The 22859-nt window shown below is 43.5% G+C and overlaps 1 protein-coding gene across 17 annotated transcripts in view; it reads left to right on the top strand.

The window, feature by feature from the left end:
• The window catches only part of macf1a (microtubule actin crosslinking factor 1a), a 199781-nt gene that overhangs the window by 53140 nt on the left and 123782 nt on the right, over nucleotides 1-22859 (top strand). Inside the window, exon 1 of one of the 17 annotated variants that reach the window (XM_041054154.1) lies at nucleotides 21286-21949. The exons of the other annotated variants lie outside the window; for them this stretch is intronic. Coding sequence (XP_040910088.1) covers nucleotides 21883-21949 — 67 coding nt within the window. The 5' untranslated portion in view covers nucleotides 21286-21882. Of the gene's footprint in view, nucleotides 1-21285; nucleotides 21950-22859 lie in introns of those variants that run through there. 17 annotated transcript variants of the gene reach the window in all.

Raw genomic sequence — 22859 nt, 5'->3', positions numbered from 1 at the left:
GATTTGTTTAAGGCGGTGTAGCTGACAGCCTTTATTCTTATCTCTGGCTCTCACTCTCTCTACCTGTTCGCTGGGGTCACATGACACGAGCTGCAGCCTCACAGGTCTTGTTTATCTGTGTGTGCTTCAGTTCTCTACAGGGGCTTTTTCTTCTTGCCCTCTCTCTTTGACTTTTCTGTGTACCTTCATGTTTCTGTGTCTGACCAGATGTGTGTCAGTGCCCCCGGTGCTAACATCAGGGTTATGTTTTCACGTTCATGAACCAGGGATCAAAGTTCCCGACTGTGAAATACTAATTTTTCTGACAGACTGTGACTGCTAATGAATGCTTTTTCTATTTTAAAATGTTGCTGATTAAATATGGTTTTGTTTTGAACTGTTGGTCGGACAGAACAAACAATTTGAAGGCGTAATCTTGGACTTTTTTCCCAGTTGTCTAATATTTGATAACGGATAATTCATCAAACAATCGTAGTTGTTCTTCAAACACAATTTTTAAATTCCTTTTCTAGCTGCTGACTACCTCTGTTGTGTCAAGAGTGCGTGTTGTATGACTTTATGAATGGAGAAGACAGTGCATGTGTGTCACTGTGACTCAGGCCTGAAGGAGGTGTATATTTGCTCATTATTTACGTGTTTCCTATGCAACTCAGGGTTCCTCTTGCCACTTATAGTCACTGTGACAACGCCCAGCCTTGAATCAGTCTTCCTCTCTTCACAAACTGACTTGGCTTTTGAGGAACCTTAAGGACACATAGATTTTTAATATGGGAGTCTGCAGTAGAAAGGCTCTAATTTTGGCTGTGTATTGGTGCCCAATATTCATTATTTCTTCCTCTTTTATTACTATTTTTGTAAATTCCAAACATGTGGTTCAGGTGACCAAAATGCTGTGTGACGAGAGTAAGAGGCAGTAAGAATCCAACCTGGAGTTTCTGCCTGCCATGGGGTGGAGATGGTCGTGGACCACAAACAGGAGGCCTTTGTTGCAGGAGCTCACACCAGCCGCTCCCAGGCAGTGAAAATGGTAAAAAACAGTAAGCTGCCATGTGTGGCTCACTTTATAATAATCCAGTCATATGAGTGGTTTTTGACTTTGTTGTGGACCTAACATTAACTCCATTGTTGTCTCTGCTGTCATGAGTTTGTCTTTTGCCGGCACGGTCATGGGTATAAAGTTGTTTTTGAATTGGATTAACTTGGATTGAAGGGATAATTGTGTGGATTATAAATACCTTATTTGTCTTTTTTTCTTTGCCTTGATGCAAAAACATCTCAAGGTTTGAAAACATGTTTTCTGTATGGAAAGCTCTGATGTGATTATGTGGATGACGTCTGAGTGCGATCACACTGAAGTGGTGCCATGCTGCGAAAATTACCTTAATGCGAGGGAGGCCGCTGGCACACGTGTGTGTTTCTAGGGAGGGAACAAGGGTTAGGGCGCATCAGACATCAGGTTAGTACAGAGTGTGTAAAGTAATCCCTCTGTTTGGATGGGGAGTCCACCTGTAAGACAGGGTGGGACAGCTGGCTGATGAGGAAATGTGTGTTTGGAGATGATCTAGAAGAGCACAGCAGGTAAATGAAGTGTGTGAGACTGTTAATGAGTGTAAGTACACCTGTGTGTGTGTGTGTGTGTCTGGACAGTTAATTTGGGTCACTTAGCTTTGACTCCTCGTTCCCCACCGACAGTTTAATCCACCAGACTAACCCCGCTAAGTGAAAATCCCTTACAATAAAGCAGCACTGTTACACAACGACACAAAGCACCACACACCAGCGTGCGCATGTGTGCACACGTTCCATCTTCAGAAATTACGTCTTCGCATCTTACATCTTGTCTGCCATCGTAGTCCAAGACCAGGAGCATTAACCTCTCATGGACTGCATGTTTCATCCGAGATGTGAGCGAGTCCATTTCTAACGTCCTCCTGAATTAGCTGTCGGAATATATTGTCTGTCCCTCTTCCATTTTCAACAGAGAGAGTTCCATCTCTGTTCCAGCGTCTGCATCTGAATCCAGCGCAAAACCACAACACCCTAAATAGGCATGAAATGCTCAAATCTGACTGCTCTCACCATGAAGTGAACTCAGTGGTTTGTGCGGATTCTCTGTTGGCTGCATACCTCATATTTTATCTTGGGTAATTTATGCAGGAAAAACATTATCTTGACTTTAATGCTTCAATTACTATCAATGGCTTAACCAGACTCCAGAGGTGAAACCCCTGCACGAGTAAAGCTTCCAAGACATCCAAAAATAACTCGAAAATATCCGAGTCAGCATTTGAAGACCATTAGTCAAGAGGCCGTTCCTGGAATCTTTCTTAGATTTTGTGTTTGTGGTCGGGCAAAATTAGCGGAGGCAAAGCCACGTCACAGTGTTATTAATGCTGGGGTTTTTTTATTGATTATTAGGTAATAAGGTTGCTTGTTTTAAAATTGAGTTGTTTTTTCTTTTTTTAATTGACTTTCTCAGGGAAAGAGCTGGACCACCAAACCCGGTATTGTGTTACTGTAACTAAAATACTAAAATCACTGTTGCCTGAAGCTACAGTAGTTTTTGCCAAATGGAAGAAGCAGTGAAGCCATTTCACTCAGATGAATTTAAAACGTTTATAACAAAGTATTACAAAAACCTGAGAAATCAAACCTTTCAGCAGTTAATCCAGACCTTCTTGTACCTTTCATTGCACCTAAACTCTAAACGCCTGTTAGTACAGATTAATATTTCTGACTGATGCTGAAAGAACAATTAAATACTTAACAAACCATTAGAAGCTTTACATTGTTTTGTGTCACGAGCAGACGAGTTGCCCGGCTGAACTTCAAAGCCCGCTGATCAGGTTACGTAAACGTCTGGAGGCTGTTTGTTTCCACGTTAATGTGAGAGTGGGTGCCAGGTTTAGGCAGAGGAGGGGTTAGTGTAGTAGCTAAGGTTTAGCCTGAAAGGTCAAAACAGGTGCAAAACAAACCTGTCACCTTCCCCATAACTGTTGAGGCAATGGTGTCTGATGAACGGATTTTACAATATGTCAGGAAAGTCAGGAGAGTCACACTACAACATTACAACATGACCTTGATCTCAGTGGGACTGGCCCAGATAAATGAAGCTGGAATCGTTAGAAAAGACGGCATGGTTAAGCCATCATCTTTAATTTGTGCTTGGTGTTACAGCTCCAGCAAACTCTCTCTGCAAAATCAGAGAAAAACTCAGTCTGCCTCAGTGTTTCTAACATCAGAGAGCTGACCCGGCCCTCTGTGATGAAGCAGTATCAAAGTGTTTGTCACATCTGTTAAACACTGTGTTACTATGACATTCAAGGTCGTATACATTATGTCTGGCTGTACAGGCAGGCAAAGCTGTTGCAGCATTAAAACACAACTGCACAATGTTACATGAAGAAGCAAGTACAATGTTTATTATACAGTAGCTTATTCCTGGTTTGATATGCTGTTCTCTTAAAAAGCTTTCAGTAGATGTGACCTGAATGCAAAGTAAGTCTTAATGGATGTAGCCATTCATGCTAATAATATATTTTTTTTTTAAATGTGGGGATGAAGCAAGTTATTAATAAGATAAATGGAGGAGAAGTGTGGGATTTGTGTTTCAGTGTGTGAAGAAGGGGCTGCGAGGGATGGATATGCCAAAGGGATGAGATTACCAAAGCACAAAAACATTTCAGCTCAAGCCACATTTAGAAAAAGATCAGTCATGATTCATTTTGCTTATATTCTTCTAAACCATGAAAATCACATGTGAAACAGAAACTGAAGACATTCGTTGCCCACCTATCATTGAAAATACAAACATGAAAAGTTGAGATCAGCTGTTTTTTTTTTGAGGGCCATAGTGGGCGACTTACTACAAATAACAGTGTGATAATTCTTTGAACGTTCGAGGCGAATCTTCTGTTTCACAGAATCAGCTGCCAGGCATCTTCACACTGCTAGAAACGCTTCAGCAGGGTGAATCCTTATCAACATCTCAATTTCTACTGGTTGATTGATGATGTCTCCAACTTCAGTGACAGATACACACAAACACACACACGTTTCCAGTAGCAGTCACCCAGATGTGCTGAGTATGATAAGCCTTCTTTGGCTTTTATCAGTGTTTAGCCAGTTGGGTGCGGCCTCATCGTCGCCTCTCTGGAAGAGCTAAAGCGTTTTACTGCTACCCATGTAAAACTATGCTAGTATCGTTGTGTGGCACCAGCTACTGTGAAGTACCCCACAGAGCCCCTCGTTGCTGCTGGTAGATCTGTAGCGCCCTCCATAGGACAGACAGATTTACGGGTTTGTTGCCTTCAGGTCAAAGCAAAAAAAAACAAAACAACAACACTACACAGTGTTATCAGGGTGTTTTAACTGATCTTAAATTAATTTTGTACTCTACTTTGGACATAGCAGCACCTTTCAGGTTTGTCACAGGAGACACTGAGCGTGTGTCTCCATATGTGGCTATAAGGAACATTTTGTTAACACTATCACCACCTCACTCCATGTCTTACATGCACTATCCTTGTAGCTTTGACTCTCTAACAGCAGCCTTCACCCCACTCTGACAGGGCTATAATCACACAGGAGAGAGCTCATTTTGTGCATGTAATTACTATGCGTATTAGTGTGTGTGTGAGAATGTGGCGTAGGCGAGGTTACATGGCAGTGAAAAGGCCAAGGTGAAGGAGGAGTGGAGGAGAGGAGAGTGATGAGTAGAGGGGATCTCGCCATTGCCAACTGTATTAACTCAAATTCATACTAGTTTCACAGAGTTTCACATTTAACATTAAAAAACATTAAAAAAAATTATAGTATCATAGTCACAAGTTCCAAAGCCTGTACCTTTTCACAGCAGATAGTAACCAACAGTTAGTTTGATATTTTGGAGAATTTATTTTTTTCTTGCTGAGAGTTAGATGAGAAAAGCTAAGCTAACCGAGCCTCTGGCTGTAGCTTCATATTTACTGTTCACATGAGACATAAGAGTGGTTTCTGTCTCAGAAAGCAAATGAGCAGATTTCCCAAAATGTCAAACTGTTAATTTAAGCAAGTCCAGACAAGGCAGGAGTATTAGTTACAACCCTGAACTGGATTGACAAGCTCCTGTCAGTATACACCCTAATTAAACTCATTACATTTTGTTATCTTTTCTTGTCCCTTTCATCTGTTTTGTTCATCTGTTGCTTGGTTTTGGTGTATACAGACAGTGGAGACCTGATAGGATGTGAGAGAACAGTGTACCTCAGTTTAGTGAGCCTTCGTCAACAGCCCCAGCTTCTCATTCAGGGCTTGAAATCCCCCTGAGCAGAGACGTGAGATAGAACTTAAAGGTCAAGGCACAACGGAGAAAGATTGGAAATGTCACAGGACTTTGGTCTCAGTTCACTGTGGCACTTCTGAGGTTCACAGGCTGTTTTCTTTGTTTGCTGGCGTCACCGTGATTCACAGTCTGCGTGTTTTGGGTCCGACCCCGGTATCAGAATTACTTTTGCCTCGGGTCCATTTTGCTCCACTGAAGAAATGAATATGATCTCTGCATCAGTCGAGGTTTTTAAGGTTGTCTGCTGACGAATTGCCTTGTGGATCTGGCTGAATTCTTCCTTCCCTGATTAAGATGTTTTTGGGAAACATTGTTGGGGTCAGCGAAGTTCCTTAGGTCTTTTGTGGGAACTTATTTTGTTTACATACATTTTATTCATGATTTTGTTTCCCTGAATGAATAGAGTTTGGCTTTAATTCACTTAAGGTGGCTCTCTGCAGCGACAGGCCCATTGTCCTTGTTCACTGCAGGTCTTTGTCCATTCACCTGTCCTGAACACTGTTGCTTTATCAACCTGCATAATACTGACCACTTATCTGTTACCCAGGCTCTCACACGGGTGTAATTATGGCCTAACATTTATCCAGCATTCACATGGTTTGTCTTGGGTGTGTGACTCCTTGCAGGTTGTGTTGAATGAATTTGCATTTGATGCTATTCTGATAGATGATGGAAAGTCCTGTAAGAGCACGTGTAATGTATATACGTATGCACCTTTGATAACGTGAAATATGCATTGATTAATTGACATATTGTAAATTCCATTGTGTGTAAATGTGGATCTGTTATCCACAAACAGAACAACAAATTTTCCCGAGGGTCTGGATTCTGTCTCTCTTTCACTGTGAGTCTCAGCTGTTCTCTCCTCCTGCTGTCACAGTGAGAAGGAGCTTCGTCCCCTCTGTTCTCCTTCTTCCTGTTTACTTCCTGTCGTCCCCAGACTCCACCAGGGCCTGCAGGCTCCACCTTGAAAAGCTCGGCTGGCTCCACTTCCTGAAGACAGGGGCAGCGTGGGAAACGTAGTGTTATCTCAGTATGATACCGAGCCGGCTGCTCTCAAGTCCGTAATTTACACACAGTCAGATTTGAGAGAAGCTATAAATGATGGAGGGGACATATTTGTGTGTGAGCAGGGAAGGAAAAATAGACTTGTGATGCTGTTGTTTCTTGCTGCCTGGAAGAATCTAAAACATGTCTGCCGTCTTTGCTTTGACCCTCAGGTTTATTTCCAGGATAAAAAAACGTTTTTTCTTAGATTTATTTTTAGAGCTTTTGAAGTTTGAGAAACACGCTGTGATGCTGAAGGGCGTCTTCAACGCTGGAAATGGGACATGGATTTCTCTCCATCCCGTGTGTGTTTGTTTGATCATAGACAAACGCAGATAATCTTAACAGAGTTTACATAGGCTGTGTGTATAGGGTGGGGGTACGGAGCAGGCTTTTGTTTGTGGTTGTGTTTGTGTAGTCATAGGTAAATTAGGTGTGACTGTACATCTGTGCTTTGTGGACTTTATAAAAATTCTCTTCCTCTTTTTCTAATTTCAGCTTCATCAGTTGTTTGTTTGTCACTGACAGACTGACCTGGACTGACTTTTCACACCCAGCCTCATGTCACGCTTCGATCTGTTCAGTTTTTTAAAAGGTGCTGCGAGTGTGTTTTATTGAAGGCTGTCCACTACTGTCCGCTAGTTAGATGTTGTTGAAGCCCAGCGGGCCAAACCACCAGTCAATAGAAACAGTAAAGGCAGATAGAACATCCCTCAGTCCATCAATACAGTCCGTCAACACTCTCCTCCTCTCCTCTCCTTTAACTTTACATCAACACAGACAGAAAAATAATGGACATTTAACAATTTTCTCACTGGTCCCACTGGTCTTTCCTTCCCTCTCTTCTCCTCTCCTCTCCTCTCTTCTGCCTCATCCCTTTCTCCACCAGCAGCTGGCTGTTACGGAGTTATATACCAAACCCCATGTTTCCTCAAAATGTTCAAATGCCGGTCTTGAACTCATCTCCCTATGAGCTTGTTAAAAGAGGATTACTGTCCCTCCGTGTAACCAGACTAAGTCTTAACTTACCTGATTCTCTAATGAACCTGTGCAATGTGGAGCAATTAAGGCTGCCATTGATCACTTTCCACGCTGTTGTGCCCGTCGGGCACAATTCGCATTCCTGCTGCGTCTGGGTTAACCAAGATATGCCCATTCATTTCCTGCTCTGCCACGTAGTGAAAGGAGCTGTAGTTTGTGTATGTGCGTGTGTGAAGGTATGTGTGCGTGATCACGGAGTGTGAACATCATGAAAAGATCTTGCCTTGTATCACAAGGGCATTAGTGAGAGTGAAAGAGAAGCCTCCGCCTGTCTGTGATGTACGATCGCTCCTCCCCTCTCCTCTTGTTTGATGGTCAGTCTAGGTGGTCTTTGGCTTCCCCTCTGCCTCACACACACACACAATACTCCTCTGTCTCTCAGTTACACTCTGTCACATGGATAAGCCTGAACTAACTCACTGACAGCTCCAGTGACTGGGAAACAGCCTGAAATCCACACGCAGACTCGCACCTGCCTGTGTGCACAACACCCCCAGTTATAAAAACATGCACACAGACACAAAAAGGTTGGGCCCATAGGATAATAGCCAAAGCTTTATATGAGCGAGAAGGAGTTTTTTTTATTGTACAGCCAGGCTACTTGATACGTTTAACGAGCTGTTTTCAGGACAGTTTTATCACCAAAACCATTAAGACATCCGACAGAGTCAAAGGCAGACCTGCGTATACAAGTGTAGTATTTATCAGAGGGGAGTACAAACTGTGACAGAGGTTATAGTTGTCATTACTTTGAACAGAAACCTTTGCATTTACATTGACAAGATGACAAATGTATTTTTCTTTGATCAATATTTAAGAAAATTGTCTTAAGTCTGAAAATAGTCACAGTTGTAAACAGTGTCCTATTGTAATGTCCTAATACAGTGTTTTCACTTTCTTAATTTGTTTATCAAACAGTCCGATACGATCACATGTCATCTTGAGATATCGGGTTAAAAAAAAAAAACCTAAATAAAAAGAGGCCACTAACGCTGAGACCTTTACCAGGCTGAATGTAAATGTTGACGTCATGGCAGCGAGGACCCCGCGGACGCCTCTGACAGCCTGATAATTACAGCTTTTTCACAAACTCGGGTCAAGTGCCCCAATGAAAGGCCAGAGGACGAGGTGGTGTGTGGAGGGGGTGTCCTAATTGAGAGGTATCCATGGTGACGAGAACAGCTGGGGTTAAAATTAAGGGCCTGGTTACCGTGGTTATGTGTTAGGGTCCCCTGTATTTGTGTACACTCTTCACATTCTTTGCCCCTGCCTCTTTCATTCCCTCACTTTTTGTCTTTCTCCCTCTGCCTCGTCTTTTCCCATCCACTGACCTCATCGTCTGAGTGTTTTTCTTCTTCTTCGTCTTCGTCTCTCTCACGACACTAAAGATATCTTGCTCTTTCTGCTTGGCCCTCACAAACACACCTCCTCCTAACCCTCTTTAGCATCTCTCATTCATTTTCTGCTCTGAATGAAAGCAAAGCGATTCTTTAACATACCCAGAGTTTGAGATTCTGTGCCGCACATTTCTGGTACTAACACAGAAATCCATCCCTCCATCCATCCCTGAGCTATGCCTTACACCTTGTACCTTATGCTTATCCTTGAGGATCGCAGGAGGGCTAGAACCAATCCTAGCTAACACAGGTAGCGTACACCTTGTTCAGGTCACCAGTCTATCACAGGGCTCCATCTAGAAATCAGACACTATTATGAAAACATGAGGAAAGAACTTTAGTCCTGCGTTACTGTAAAAACTGTGGGACTTTCACATCAAAACCACACAGATTCTGGAGTTCACTTCTCTTTTTTCTCTCGCTGTCTTCTCTTTGTTTCTGTTTCTCTCGTCACTCCCTGCTCCCTGCTCACATTTACTATTCCTTTCTTTCACTTTCTCCTTTCTTCTGTTCGTCTCACATATATCTCTTCTTGGCCTTTGATCTTCTCTCTGTCCTTATCTCACCCTCTTTAGCCCGAGCGCTTTCGTATGGACCTCACCCTCGCTTTTATCTGTCAGTGTTTTCCCGTTCCGTGTCACCAATCCATCACAATTAAAGTACAATTTTTCTTCTTCCCATTCATTAATCCGCTATTCTCTTTTTGTTTCTATGACTTTCTTTGGCTCCCTGCGTCCTTCCTTCTCCTGCTCATTAACCTTTCATTAACTAAGGCCCTAAAACCAGAAGAGTTTGTTCGAAGTTTCTCTTTTTCTCACGGGGTCATAAATCTATCGCTCTTTTTTCCTCCCCCTCTTCCAAAGTCCGTCCCCTCCCTCCTTTCCCACAATCTATCCATGCACTTCTTTACTGTGCCATCCTGGGTGACAGCCCTTCCTCTCCTACCTCTCCTCCTCACTCCTCTAGTTTCCTTGGTGTAGCAGGGAAGTATTTGTTTGTGTTTTTGTAGATTTTCCGGACATCCCACGGTGTGAATTTAACCAGCAAGTTCAAAGTGATGACTTCAAGTGTGTCTATAAACTGTGTGATTAGATTACCTAAGTGACATACTCACCCTGAAGTCAACACACACACGGACACAAACATGACCCTTGGCCTTTACCCTGAGCAGGACTGTGACCGGGCACTTAAAGCTCCAGAGGTCAGCATCAGTGTTTTCATGCTGCTCCTGAGCCTGATGGTGAGAATCAGCCGGTGACAGGGACAGGTCACAGAGGTCATTTGGATTTCCTGCTTCCTGCCAGGCTAAGATCTTATTTTGCATACAAACCAAACACCAACGTATAACATTCAGCATACAGCAAATTAGCCATGATAATGAATAGTAGGCTCTTTATAGCACCACTGTCATGTCTGAACTATGAATGTGAATTTATAACCAGGAGTTCATTAGCTTAGCTTAGCTTAGCTTAGCACAAAGGCAGGAAACAGAGGGAGCAGTGACCTCCAGAAGTCTATGCTTGTTTCCTGATCTTTATGCTAAACTAAGCTAAACTGTCTGCTGCTCTCGCTTTATGTTTAACCAACAGATATCAGTGTGAGATCCATCTTTGCATAATTATGTGCTTCACTGAGCAGGTGCATGTTTTTTCTTGGTTTGTTTTTCACATGTTGACCTCGCTTGTTTCTAAACAGAAGCTCCAGTTTTATGTCACTGTTCGCTCTGCTCTTTTTCATTTGTATCATTCATACCAACTGAAATTATTACTCTCAATTATAAAGCAGATATCTGCCTTATAACTGATTATGCCTGATATCATATATATGTTCAAACAATCTATTTTTGGTGTGTGTCAGTGAGACCCAGGGGGAATAGAGCATAGATATTAACTGCTCAAGTCTTTGTTCTTTGCTTTCATTACGCAGGGTGAGGGAGAGGACAGGGGATATTGGGCTTTGTTTCCTGAAAACAAGAGCTTTGCCAGTGTGTGTCTGTGTGTGTGTGTGTGTGTTTCAGTTTTTTGGGTGTGTAGGCCCAGAAACTTTTCCTGTTTTCTCAGCCAAGTTAATTTTTCTATGCAGGAATTCAGGCTTCCAGAAACAGAGTTGCTCTCTTGACGTTTTTGGACTGAGCAGCCGCAGCAGCAGGGTCCGTGACCCAGTTTGACTCCCAGAGTTCAAATGTACTTGCCCAAAGACTTTTTCCTCATTTCTGTCTCATGGCTTTATCTCTGCGTAGAAAACCCCTGTCATTTCCTGAAACGCAGCTAACCAGAAAACTGCTTCTCAGGTTTTTGGGAAATGTCGTCGTCATGTCATTGTCATCATTGTTTGCTGATGAGAAGAGATGGAAATATGGCTGCCTTTCACAGAGTCAACCTGTGTTTAATGAACACAGATTAGAGCTGTTGTTAGACAAAGGGAGCTTTCACAAGATAAATGTTCTCTCTTTGAGCTACCAGTTAAAGCAGTGGCTGGGAAACTCTAAGTCTGACCTCAAGTCTGTCTCCAGATGGGTCAACTTCCCACTGTTCATCACTTGCACTGTCATCTCCTGAGTAATAGTCTAGCACCCCGTGTTTTGTGCTTTGTGTGTATTTGTGTGCGTCCTCAAGTCAACTCCTGTTAATCCATCCTTGTTAGTCTATCTGGGGGCCACGCTCCTCTATCCTCTCCTGTTTCATCCTCCTCTCCTGTCCTCTAATCTCTTAATGGCATCTCGGGGTATCGCTGTCTGTCTGACTGACTGTCTCTCTGTCTGACTGAGGACTCCTGGCTCTCTTCCTGTGTGCTCTTTTGAACGGGTGTAGTGATCTGCTTAGTTCTCCTGTCAAAACACGACTTACTTAACTGTCAGCAGTAAGAGAACTGGGAGACGTTGATGTGTTCATCACACACTGAAAGAGACCACAGTAGGTCACAGTGGACGCTGCCAAAATGTTACTTGCTGACCACTGGCTGCTTGTTGCCTGCATGCTTGGGAACTAATAACAAAATAAAATACAGACGTGCACAATAAATTTCAGACATGCACTTGTAAGAACCTCTGACATCTTAGTAACCTAGATGATATAATTTATGCAGTTCAGTTGACTGGATTGCCAGTGAAGCCTCGATCGGGTCCAGTGATCATGATGCCCGGCCCCTCGCTGTGCCATTATCCATGCCCCAACAGCTAACAGTCTGAGGTTCATTGCTCATGTCTGCTTGACCCAGCGATGCCAAATCCATTTGTCTGGATAGAGCTACACTGTCTCTGTGTGTAAATGTTTTACTGATTGTGCTCTTCTTATACTGAGCAATGAACACCAGTTTGAGCTTATAATTATTTTCCACAGTTTGCCTGGTGGGAGTTTTTGTTGGTCTGGTAACTTATAATACCAGTGAATTGATGCAGACTTTGCTAAAGTTAACAGACTGAAGAGTTTGGATAAACAGTAGTTTACTGGACCAGGATCCGGGAGGAGGAGACTGAGCTTTGTTTTGGGATTTTCAGCTAAATACAAAAAAAATCAATGCTGCAACATTGGAGGGAAACTGGGTTCTGCAGCTCTGTATCTGGAACCAGACTGCCCCCTAACTGCAGAGTTTGATACTGCAGTGGAGTTTGGCTTCAACTTTGGATGAATTTCAAAGTGGCTTCACCTTCCCCTGCAGACTATAATTCAACCCTTTATCATTGTACTGCAAACAGAATCACATCTCCATCACTCTCACCGTGCCAGAAAACATTTCGCTGTGTGTATTTCAGTGGCTGAGCACTAGACAGCCAGGTGCCTCACTGTACTATGGAAATGTTTTATCAAAACATGTACAAGTATTTTCTTCCTCTCGTCCACATCCACCTTGTTCCACTTTCCTTGTATGTGCTGTATTATTTCTGAAACCTCTTGGTAGTGTTATGTGAAGGGCTGAGCCCCGGAATGGCAGGTCAGGACTCTCGTGGCCGCTTCAGTTTCCAGACAGGAAGTGTTTCTGCTGCATGTCACCAGTGGAGAGGTCAGAGGTCACGCAGCTGCAGGGGAACAGTGCTGGAGGCTGGCAAGCAATGGTGATGTGTCACGGTCACACCACGTGCAGCTGTGTGATGACCAGAGTCTCAGAATAGATGTTGTACAGCAGTACAGCAACTCTTTATCTCACGAGCTGATTCAGAGCCAGTATCTTTTCATGATTTCAGACAGCAGTGATTACTGAAGCGTTTGGTTTGTTAGGAAGAACATTTTACCTTATTAAGTCTGATAATGTTTCTTATTCTCAACACTAAACTACCACAGCTTTGTCAGTTTCTGTGTTATGATGTAAAAAATAATGATATGGAATGTAGAGGTGATCGAGTTCAGTCATGGCAGACAGCACTGTCAGAGGGACTGAAGGGACGAGCGAGAGGAGGAGGAGGAGGAGGCTGGAAGGCTGTAATTTTTGTTGTGGCTACGTGGACATGAAAGTCCAAGGTTAGAGGATTCATCACTCTGATGTGACTGTCCTTTTCCTCATCCTGCTCTCTCTGCTCCCTCTGCTCATCCTCCCCTCTGTCCTTCATCAACATATTTTTTTCCTGTTTCCTCCTGCATTTGGCATCGTCCTCACACAGCTGTTATGCTGCATAACTTGAAGTTAAACAGGGTGTTACCATGAACTTTTCATTGGCCGACAGTATCGTCGTTGTCGCCTCGGACAGAAGCGTCTGGCAGATTAATAAAAGTAATGTAAATGTAGTTTCATGTTATTCATCAGGGTCAGGGACAGGCACGAGACATTGTTATGGTCATATACTGTGCTGTACTGTTTCTGCAGCATGCGTGAACATGGTTCTTTTGTGTGCTTGGCTTGTGGTTCATTTCCATATGCAGATACAGTTTATGGCTCCCACTGCATGCATCTCTCAGAGTGTGAGGAGAGAAATTTGTTTCTCACCGTAATGCCATGTGCAGGCAAAGGGCAGCAATTCTGTGCACAGAAGTATAAAAGTATAAAAGCATATTTCTGCCTTTTATCAACATATTTTTTCCTGTTCCCTCCTGTAGTTGGTAGGAGGAATGTTTGTGTGTCAGGGTGACCTTGCTGGCGTCCAGGCTATCTATGTAAAGGATGCTGACTGGGAGAATTGAGCTGTACTGGGGGAGGGAGAGACAGGCTGCAGCATTAAAAACACAGGAGGACACATGCAAGTGAATAGCAGCATCATATAGAAAAGTAGAGCAATATAAGAGAGATCCACATAATTGAATTGTCTGTACTTTGATGGTCTATCAGGGTTTTTTTTTGTGTAAAAGCACCAGGCGGATTATATTATGCTACTACAGTGAAAGCAGAGACAGTAGTGAGCCTGTACACATCAGTCACAAAAGGCTGTGTGTGTTTTTGTGTCTGCGTGTCTTTGTCATTCTCTCCGTTTTTTTGGTGTGTATGTGTGTGAGGCAGTGAGTGTGAGATTTCTCTCTGATATCTGAATGAAAAGAGTCATTCACTAACCAACACAAACAGCCAATACAACAGCAAGCCTTACAATAACACTGTCGTTTCTGTCCTCCTCCCCTGATGCTTCCCACACTCTTGCATCTTTTTTTCTTATCCGTCCATCTTTCTTCCGCTCGTTCCTCCGTCTTGTGTTGTGGGCTTATACTGTAGTCTGACATCATCCCCGGGCTTTGTTGCACCCTGGCTGCAACAGTGCCAGTCTGCCACGTGAGACGAAGAAAAATACAGACAAATTACGTGTTGAATGATTTGTGTTTTGTGAATTTGTGAAGTGAAATGCCAGCGCAGGTTGACTGTGATACGGGTTTGGTTGAGAGTATTTGTAGATGTGAACTCTTAAGGAGGAGGTTTGTGAGTTCACGGGTGATGAAGCATTTGATAACGATATGAAACACACAGTTAGAGGCAGTTAAAATCAGAAGAGTTGTCTGATATTGGTTTCAGCGATGTGACACTTTTGGTCAGTGGTTTAAGTGATATATTGTGAAGCCAAACACATACGTGTTGGTCTCTTCTGCCCCACAGTGGCGGCAACACACTCTTCACCACAAGAGACATGTGGTTGCTGTATTTCCTGTTTCTCACTCACTGTTTCTCAGTGTTTTCACTCTTTTTTTTGTTTGTTCCCTCGTTTCTCCCTCTCAATCACAGTTTTCCATTTTGATTTTTAAATATTTTCATTTATTTATTTTCGTTTGTCATGTGTTTTCTGTGCTTTCTCTTTCTCCTCTTTTTCTAATCAATACACACACACTTCACAAACATTTTTTGTTTGTTTTGGGAGTTTAAGCATTTGGTTATTGTAGGAGAGAGAGTTTGGGTAATGTAGTTCAGTTGTTTACTTTTTTTTTTTTTTACAAATTTGAACTTTTAGTAGATTTACAAAAAGTACAAGCCTTTTGTCCGGGTACGGAGGTAATTTTGGGACAGAAAGTATTCTGGGTAATGTAGTTTTGGTGCAGTGGGATATCAGCAGCTGGGCCTCAGTGTTGGAAAGCACTGGATCAACAGCTGGCATCAGGATCACATCTCCATTACCTCATATTGTCTGGTAATTGTGTTGATCAGGAAATGACTAATAGGAAAGAAACTCATTACTGCCTTCTCCGAATATCCACAGGGATGGTCTGCAATAATTGTGTAGATGCTACATGATTGCTTTCCTGTCAGATTATTGTTGTTCTCCGGTGAATAGAAACATGCGTCTTCAAAATCACTAACGTATTTTTAAATCATTGATTGTGTATTTGTATGGAGGTTGCTAGGACTAAAATGTCAGCGGCTTTCTTTTCAGAGTGGAGATGATAACTTGACTCCACACACACACACACACATACACCCACATACCCACCATCCTCTGCGAGGTCAGAATAACTCTAAGACCCCCTGCCTTTCAGTCTGCAGCCTGAATCATGCTGAATCACGCTATAATGTCTCTTGTCTCTAGCTTCACACACACACACACACACACACACACACACACACACACACACACACACACACACGCACACACAGTTATGACCACCTTGGTTTTATCGCCTCTCTGTCTGAAGCTTTCGAACACGCTGTCACAGTCAGCAGACATCATTCAAAGATAGCCATAAATAAATATCACAGCCAGGATGCATTGCTCACTCATAGCAACGGAGGTAAACACACACACACAAACACACGCACAGTCTTCCCTAACATGCACATTCACACGCACACACACACCATCCACAAACTGCTGCCAACATGTGTCCACACTGACAAGACAGTTGTATGCAAGTGTAACATGTATGCATTCAAATACATAAAATAGTTGATGTAACAAGATTGTATACAAATAAATAAAATGATTAACATCAAATACACAGGAAGATTAGTACAGGGGTATCTCCCATGTGGTTTCCTTCTGAGAATGTGAGGAAACCACATACACTCACACACACACACATACACATTTCCGTCTGTTTCTTCCCAATTCATTTATTTACCGGTTTTCTAACGGTGCGCTGAGCAACGGCTACAGTCTGGTCGCTTGTTTCAGGGGAATGGAATTCACTGTTAGAGTGTGAGAGAGCGAGTGGGACTGAAAGAGAGTGAGAAAGAGAGAGAGAGAGAGAGTCATGGGGGGGAAGAGGGAGGGCATCTGAATGGAGAGAAGGACTCAGAAGTTTTTAGCTGCAGTAGTTATGTGTTGAAAGAAGAGAGATGCTGTAGAGAGGACAGGAAGGACGTTTTTTGTCTTCGGTCAAAACTGCAGACGTGAAAGGAGAAGGATCCTCATGATTCTGCCGACTGACATTCACAAACTTTATTGAAAATCTCTCCTTCATGGATGCCACTTGCTTTGGGAGTTTACCTGGAAGCCTGCAGTAAATTGAGTGGCAGTCATTATTACTTTTGTGGTTTATTTGTGGACTTTCTTGACATTTCCAGTTGATTTTTGTGACATTTTGTGGGAGTTCGGGAGGCAGAGAAACATTCCTGGCCACTTGCGGATCAGTCAGTTAACCAAGATGGACTTTCTAACAGACCCCACGGTTATCACGCCCATCCTAGTGGTGACGTTTCACTTCTTGACAGCAGCAGGATTTTGGTTTTACCGTCGCCGCCGTCGTCGTCATACACCCAGTTTTGAACAAGGTAAACTGTAACCTCAGGTGTTTCTGTCCATCTGCTGCTGAGAGGGGACGATAAGCTAAACATTTTCCTCCTCTGTTTCCTTTTTCTGTCTCTACTTCTGCTGTAATTTATCTCTGGGGGGGCGGGGGGCGGTGGGGGGGAGGGCGGTTGACATCAACTGCATTTGCTTCCTGATTAGACTCCACCCCCCCGCCACGTCATTTAAGCAATAGATACTTCACTCTGTTAGCATATCAGCTTCTTCATTTAATTGTCTTTAGCATTTAGCTCAGCATCTGCATTGCTTTAATATGCTTGTGCAGCGTTAGCATGATGCTAAAGCTTTCCCAGCTTGCTGCAGCATCTATTTTAGTTTAAGTGGAATGTAAAGCGGCTTGTGCTGCTGTAAAGAGCATGTAGGTTTCTCCTGTTTCAACTCCTGTTACAGTGAGACGCTGCTTTTATGCTTTTTGTGCTTCAGGACTTGATTGCTGTATCTGTCTCTCCTCTATGAGTCAGTGGAGCTGAATCTTCCATATTTGGCTCTTTGTAGAGAAAGGCTGTTATATTTCATGGGACTTTTGAATCATGCTGTCACATCCATGTAATTCAACCTGGAGACTACAGCCTCTGTGTGTGTGTCGTTGGTCGTCTGTGTCTTAGTTTTATGACTACATTCTCTACACCAAACACAACGAGTTGCTGTGCTGCCAATAAGCTGCTCAGTCCCGTCATGTGTCTAATTATTCATAGTTAATGGTAAACACTGATGTAACGGCACGTTCTTGCAGAATTAAACAGATTCCATTTGGCTTTTGTGCTAATACTTATTTAAAGCCTGATACAATGATGAATGCCTGATCAGTATATAACTCTCTAAAGTTCCTGTCCCCCTGTGTTTATTATCCAAACTATTTTTTTACATGATGTTTATTCTGACCTTTTATACATCTGCTCAGTATCTGTTGGTAATCTACAGTATAGCGTTAGTATTAGTGCAGCTCCAGCTATCACTGGAAAAATTGAGTTTAGTCATCATAGGTAGACGAGGCATTTGGTTCAGGACACGTGCCTAATTTTATCTGAATGCAATGATTGGCTCGGATTCACCAGGGGAGGAATATCTGGCATGACATAACATTGCAGATCAATGAGGTCGATTGGCAGTGAAAGGGCAGTGAGTGCAATGATGACTGGAGTCTGGTGGTGCTAAAACAGACAAGGGGGGAATGAATCAGACAGGGAAGGGAAGAAAGTCTTTGTACTGTATCCTAATACAGAACGAGCCGTACTGGACATGCTGTCCACATATATGGTCAGTGGAGGGAGCTGTGTCCATTAAACTTCACCTGTGGATCAGGAGGCTGGACAGTTGTGGACACCTGCCTGCTGTCCAGGGTCATGTGTGTCACTAAATATTTTTCTCAGCAGTTCATATTAAAACTCTTTGATGTCTCTGTTTTATGTAGATTAAACCGTAACTTCATGCAGTGTTTTTTAAAATGGGTGTGTGTCTCTCACAGTGAGTTTGCGGTTTTAGGGACATGTCCGCGTGACTGATTTTTGCGACCAGACTTTAATGAAGAGTCAAACTCGACTTTCGTGTTTACTTGCTTGTGTGATCTTGTCTCTGGGTTTGAGATGAGCAAGTGATGTGTGACGCAGCTGCAGTGTGTGCAGAGTGGTAGACCAAGCATGGAAGGGTGTGTGTGTGTGTGTGTGGGTGTGTAGCAGTACACGCTGTATGTACATGATGTGGTTAAAATTTACACAACATGTAAATCATGGTGGTTTATACTTTCTTTGAAAGCTTTAGACTTTAAATTACAAGAATAGAAAAATAAATGTACTGAAATGAAAGCAAATCGAGGCCTCTTTAATGTCGTGACCCCCAGACAGATACAGTGGGTCACATGTGGGTCAGTAAAAATCACACTCACTCTGAATCACCTTCACTTATTCACGTGGACTTTGGATTTGCTCTGTTGGCAGCCAGACAGAGCTGACCTGTTTTTGTTGTGGTTTTTGTGTGTGTGCGTGTGTCTTGTGTGATTTTGGGTCAGTTTTACATGAAGAAAGTTTGGTTTGTTATTGTTGATGTAGTTGTTTGCTCCATTTAAGCCATCGGGTGTGTCAGTGTGGCCACAGGTGGGCAGATTGAATCTGGTCTTAATCTGATGACAGGGCTTGTGGCGACCTGGACAGCTGGTTAGTGTGTAATTGGGACATATAAACTACCAAGGACGGAGCGAGAAAGTCTGGATATTTAAGATTTAATATTGGAAATTTCAGAAGAATGGTTTAAATGTCCCACAAAAACTTGTCTCCTTCGGTCAGCTGTTGTTCAGATCTGGGGTGCTCTTGTTCTGCGCTACGGGCATTTAGCATGCAGTGTTCGTAGCTGTGAGAGAAAAATGGGATAAGAAGTGGAGGGAAAGGAAGAATGAAGTGGGAAAGAAGAGGAAAGGAGGCTGGTGCCAGCCTTTGAGTGTCACCAGGGAGGGGGATGAATGAACCCTGGGAGACTGCCCGGCTGAAAGAGAAGCTGAAACAGGACTGGAAAGAGACAGAGTGGGGAGATGACATGATGGACTAAAAGAGGAAAAGGAGGCTACTTGGAAACATCCCTTCCTCCTTTTAATTTTAATTTAATCATAAGAGGAGGAAGCCAGAACACCGGAAGACGGGGCAGAAGAGAGAGGGAGAGAGGGAGATTAGAGGTGATAACAGGAGAGAAGGAGGGAGCGAGGGATAAGCACGCTGCCTGGTATTAGAGGCGTAAGCTCCGTCTGGTATTTTTAGTGTTGACGGTCCCTTAGAGATGAAAAGAGAGGAGAGATTCACTGTGGAAGCAAAGAGGAGAGGAAGAATCTGAAGGCAAGAGGGAGCAAAGAAGAAGAGGACCTAAAAGAAGGAGGGATGGAGATAAAGGAGTGACGCTGTCTGTGGAGGGAACAGAGAGGAGGAGGAGGAGCTTGTGTTACACTGTCTGAGCTTGATGTGGCTGTAAGAGTGTGTGAGTCCCTGTCTCACCTGGTGAGGTGTGTGTGCGTACCTGTACTGTATCGACACACAGTACACCTGCTTTAACCGTCAGGAGCTGCTATCATATCAGAACCTGTGCTGTGATGAGACGCCTGGCCAGGTCACATGACCTCCTCGGGACTCAGTGGCCACAGCTGAGCTTTTAGCTGGTCCAGACTCATTGTTTACACTCTGCTGATCCTTGGCTCTGTGATCTTTTTTTTTTTTTTTTTTTTTTGGGAAAAAAACATGACAGTGCAGAAATTATTCAAAACTGTGCTGGCGCTGTCTGGGTTGGTGGAGCTATTTTGAGACACAGCAATGAACAAGTAAGAAGGGAAGGCTGAGAGAGGGTGTTTCATATGAGTTCAGGCTGTCATCTGTGACAGGAAGCAGATCTGGACAGTGCATTTTTCTGGCCATGGATGGATGATGTTTTCAGCACCGGGCAGTGTGAGTTAAAGGCACACACAGGCCTCGTATTCACTGCTCTCTGTTTATTGGCTCTGCCTGAAAAGCACAAGCCTGGATCAAAGCCAGAAATATGACCACGGTTCTTCTTTATTATGTACGTCCTCATCATCTCCCATCTCTCTCTCTCTCGCTCATCACACACAAGGCACACATGGACTAATGAGATGAATGAGCCTGGTTGGGCTGGTTTTCCTCTCAGTATTAGATTAAAAAAAAAAAAAAGGCCTCTGTTTATGAGACTGAAGTCATCCCAGCCCAAGTTACTGCGTCTGCCTCTGTTTTCCCCAGAAAGCGGCAGCGCTAACATCACCAGGAAAGGTAAAGACTCTGGGCTGTTTATTTTTTTTCCCACAAAAGAAAGCTGGAAAGTTTGTGTTTGCCTCCTAAGGAAAGGAAGCGTGAGAAAAGGAGCAGGACTAAAAGCAAGGAAGCAGAGATGTCACAGAGCTGCATCTGGCTTTTGTCAGCTTGAATCAGAAGAAGTGTGTGCATGTACAATCTTTACCTGTACGGTGTTTTAATGCATGTGTGCATTTGTGGCATCTAAGGAAAACTGAAGTGTATTACATCATAAATGGATGTTTGGTACCTGAAAACATCATATTTTTGCAGAATTTATTTTTAATAACCTCTCTGCAAGGTATAACCTGCCTCGGTCCCATCTGCACAGCAGTATGCTTCATCCTGTTCTACCCTGTAACCAAAAAAAAGGAAAACTGCCTTTAGCTGTTAACTGAAAATGTTGGATTTACTGTGCATCAACTGTCCTTCCAGGCAGTGACCTAAAAAAAGAGAAAATTTAAAAAAAAAAGAAAGAAAAATTGTCCCTCTGGATCCTTTATGTCAGCAAAGAGAGCTGCTTACCTCTGCAGAGCGAGGGAGAAGCGCTGTGAAAAGAAAACAGAGAAAAGATAAACAGAGCAAGCACCCCTGCAGCTCTGCAGAGCCACCGTCAGCTGCTGTCTGAGTACAGACCGTCTGTTGTGGCCTGGAAGCAGAGAGCGATCGAGCAGGAGAACAAGTGACAGAGAGAGAGAGAGAGAGAGTGCGCCACTGACTGGTGAGGAAGTAGAAGGGACGTGACGGAGTAAACAGGGAGGGAGGACTGAAAAGGGGAGGAGCTGCTGCCGACTTTGACACACACACGTGTGAGAGCAACTGCTACTGGGAAAGACTGCGAGGGACAGAGGGAGAAGGCCGGCCGAGAGAGGCTGACATGGCAGCGAGCGAGGAGAGAGGGAATGGGTGAAACCACCGAGAGATTAAGCCGAAGAGAAGAGACTCCTCAAACTAGTAGTACCTGCTGGTGTTCTGCTGGTGGCTCACATTCACCCTGCAGCTTTCACTCTGTGGATACGTGGAGGCAGCTTGTTGCTGGAGACGTCTTACTACTATAATTATCTGACTTCTGTCTCGGATTGTGCACTGCTGGCATCAAATGAAAGCCTGATTACAGGAGGAGGACAGACATTAGCGAGGTGGACTATGTGGCCTGACTACAGGGATGAATGTCATCTCAATGCTCACCTGTACTCACTCATGTGCTGTGCAGGTCAGTGTGTGCCCGAACATGCGTGCACTTGTGTGTGTAAATGCCCACAGAGTAGCTGTGTGCGGTGTTTGCAGTCGTTGTTTACATGCTGTCAGTGTGCAGAGCGGCTCCTGTCAGCACGTGTTCCACTGTGTGTTTGAACAGTTCCTATTTGTGCACATGCGAGTGACAACCGTTATTCTAAGTGTGGTCTCTATTAATCATTGCTGGTGTCAGGGCAAAGAGCGAGACATCAGAATGTGTGTGTGTATGTTTTTTTTTTTTGTGTTTGGACAGAATGCGAAAGGGTGTGCACATCTTAACAATGCCCTCCTCTGTGGATGAATGAGCGCCTTTCTGTGGCTGTCACTCACAAATCTCGTCTCCACTTTTGGTTTTGTAAATATAATAATACTTGATCACACATGATGGATTTATAACCCTAATTACCACACCTAGATGAACCCGATGAGTCTTCACAGGCACAGTAGTGAATGTGTGTGACCGATATATGTGTGTGTGTGTGTGTGTGTGTGTGTGTGTGTGTGTGTGTGTGTGTGTGTGTGTGTGTGTGTGTGTGTGACCTAATAACATGAAATCCTGAGTATTTCAACTAGCTCAGCTACCCTGGCCGGTTTGGGAAGCAAGGCGTGTTGCTGTGGTGAAACTATTTTGCAAGAGCATGTTGAAATATGTGCTCTTTGCCTGGGGGCTTGCCCTCTATGTAAACTCCTCAGTGTGTCGCCGTGTGTGTGTGTGTGTGTGTGTGTGTGTGTGTGTGTGCTCATATGTGTATGTCTGTGTTATACACTGCTGAGATTGACCTTGAGTTTTATCCAGTTGAGATATTTGACCTACTAAAACCTAAATCGAATTTCCTCTTTGGAAATCCTTTCTACTTTTGGAGCTCGATCGCTGGAGGTGTCTGAGC

Source organism: Toxotes jaculatrix, chromosome 13, assembly GCF_017976425.1.
Source record: "Toxotes jaculatrix isolate fToxJac2 chromosome 13, fToxJac2.pri, whole genome shotgun sequence".
Taxonomy (NCBI): Eukaryota; Metazoa; Chordata; class Actinopteri; family Toxotidae; genus Toxotes; species Toxotes jaculatrix.
This window is presented reverse-complemented; position numbering and strand designations above follow the sequence as displayed.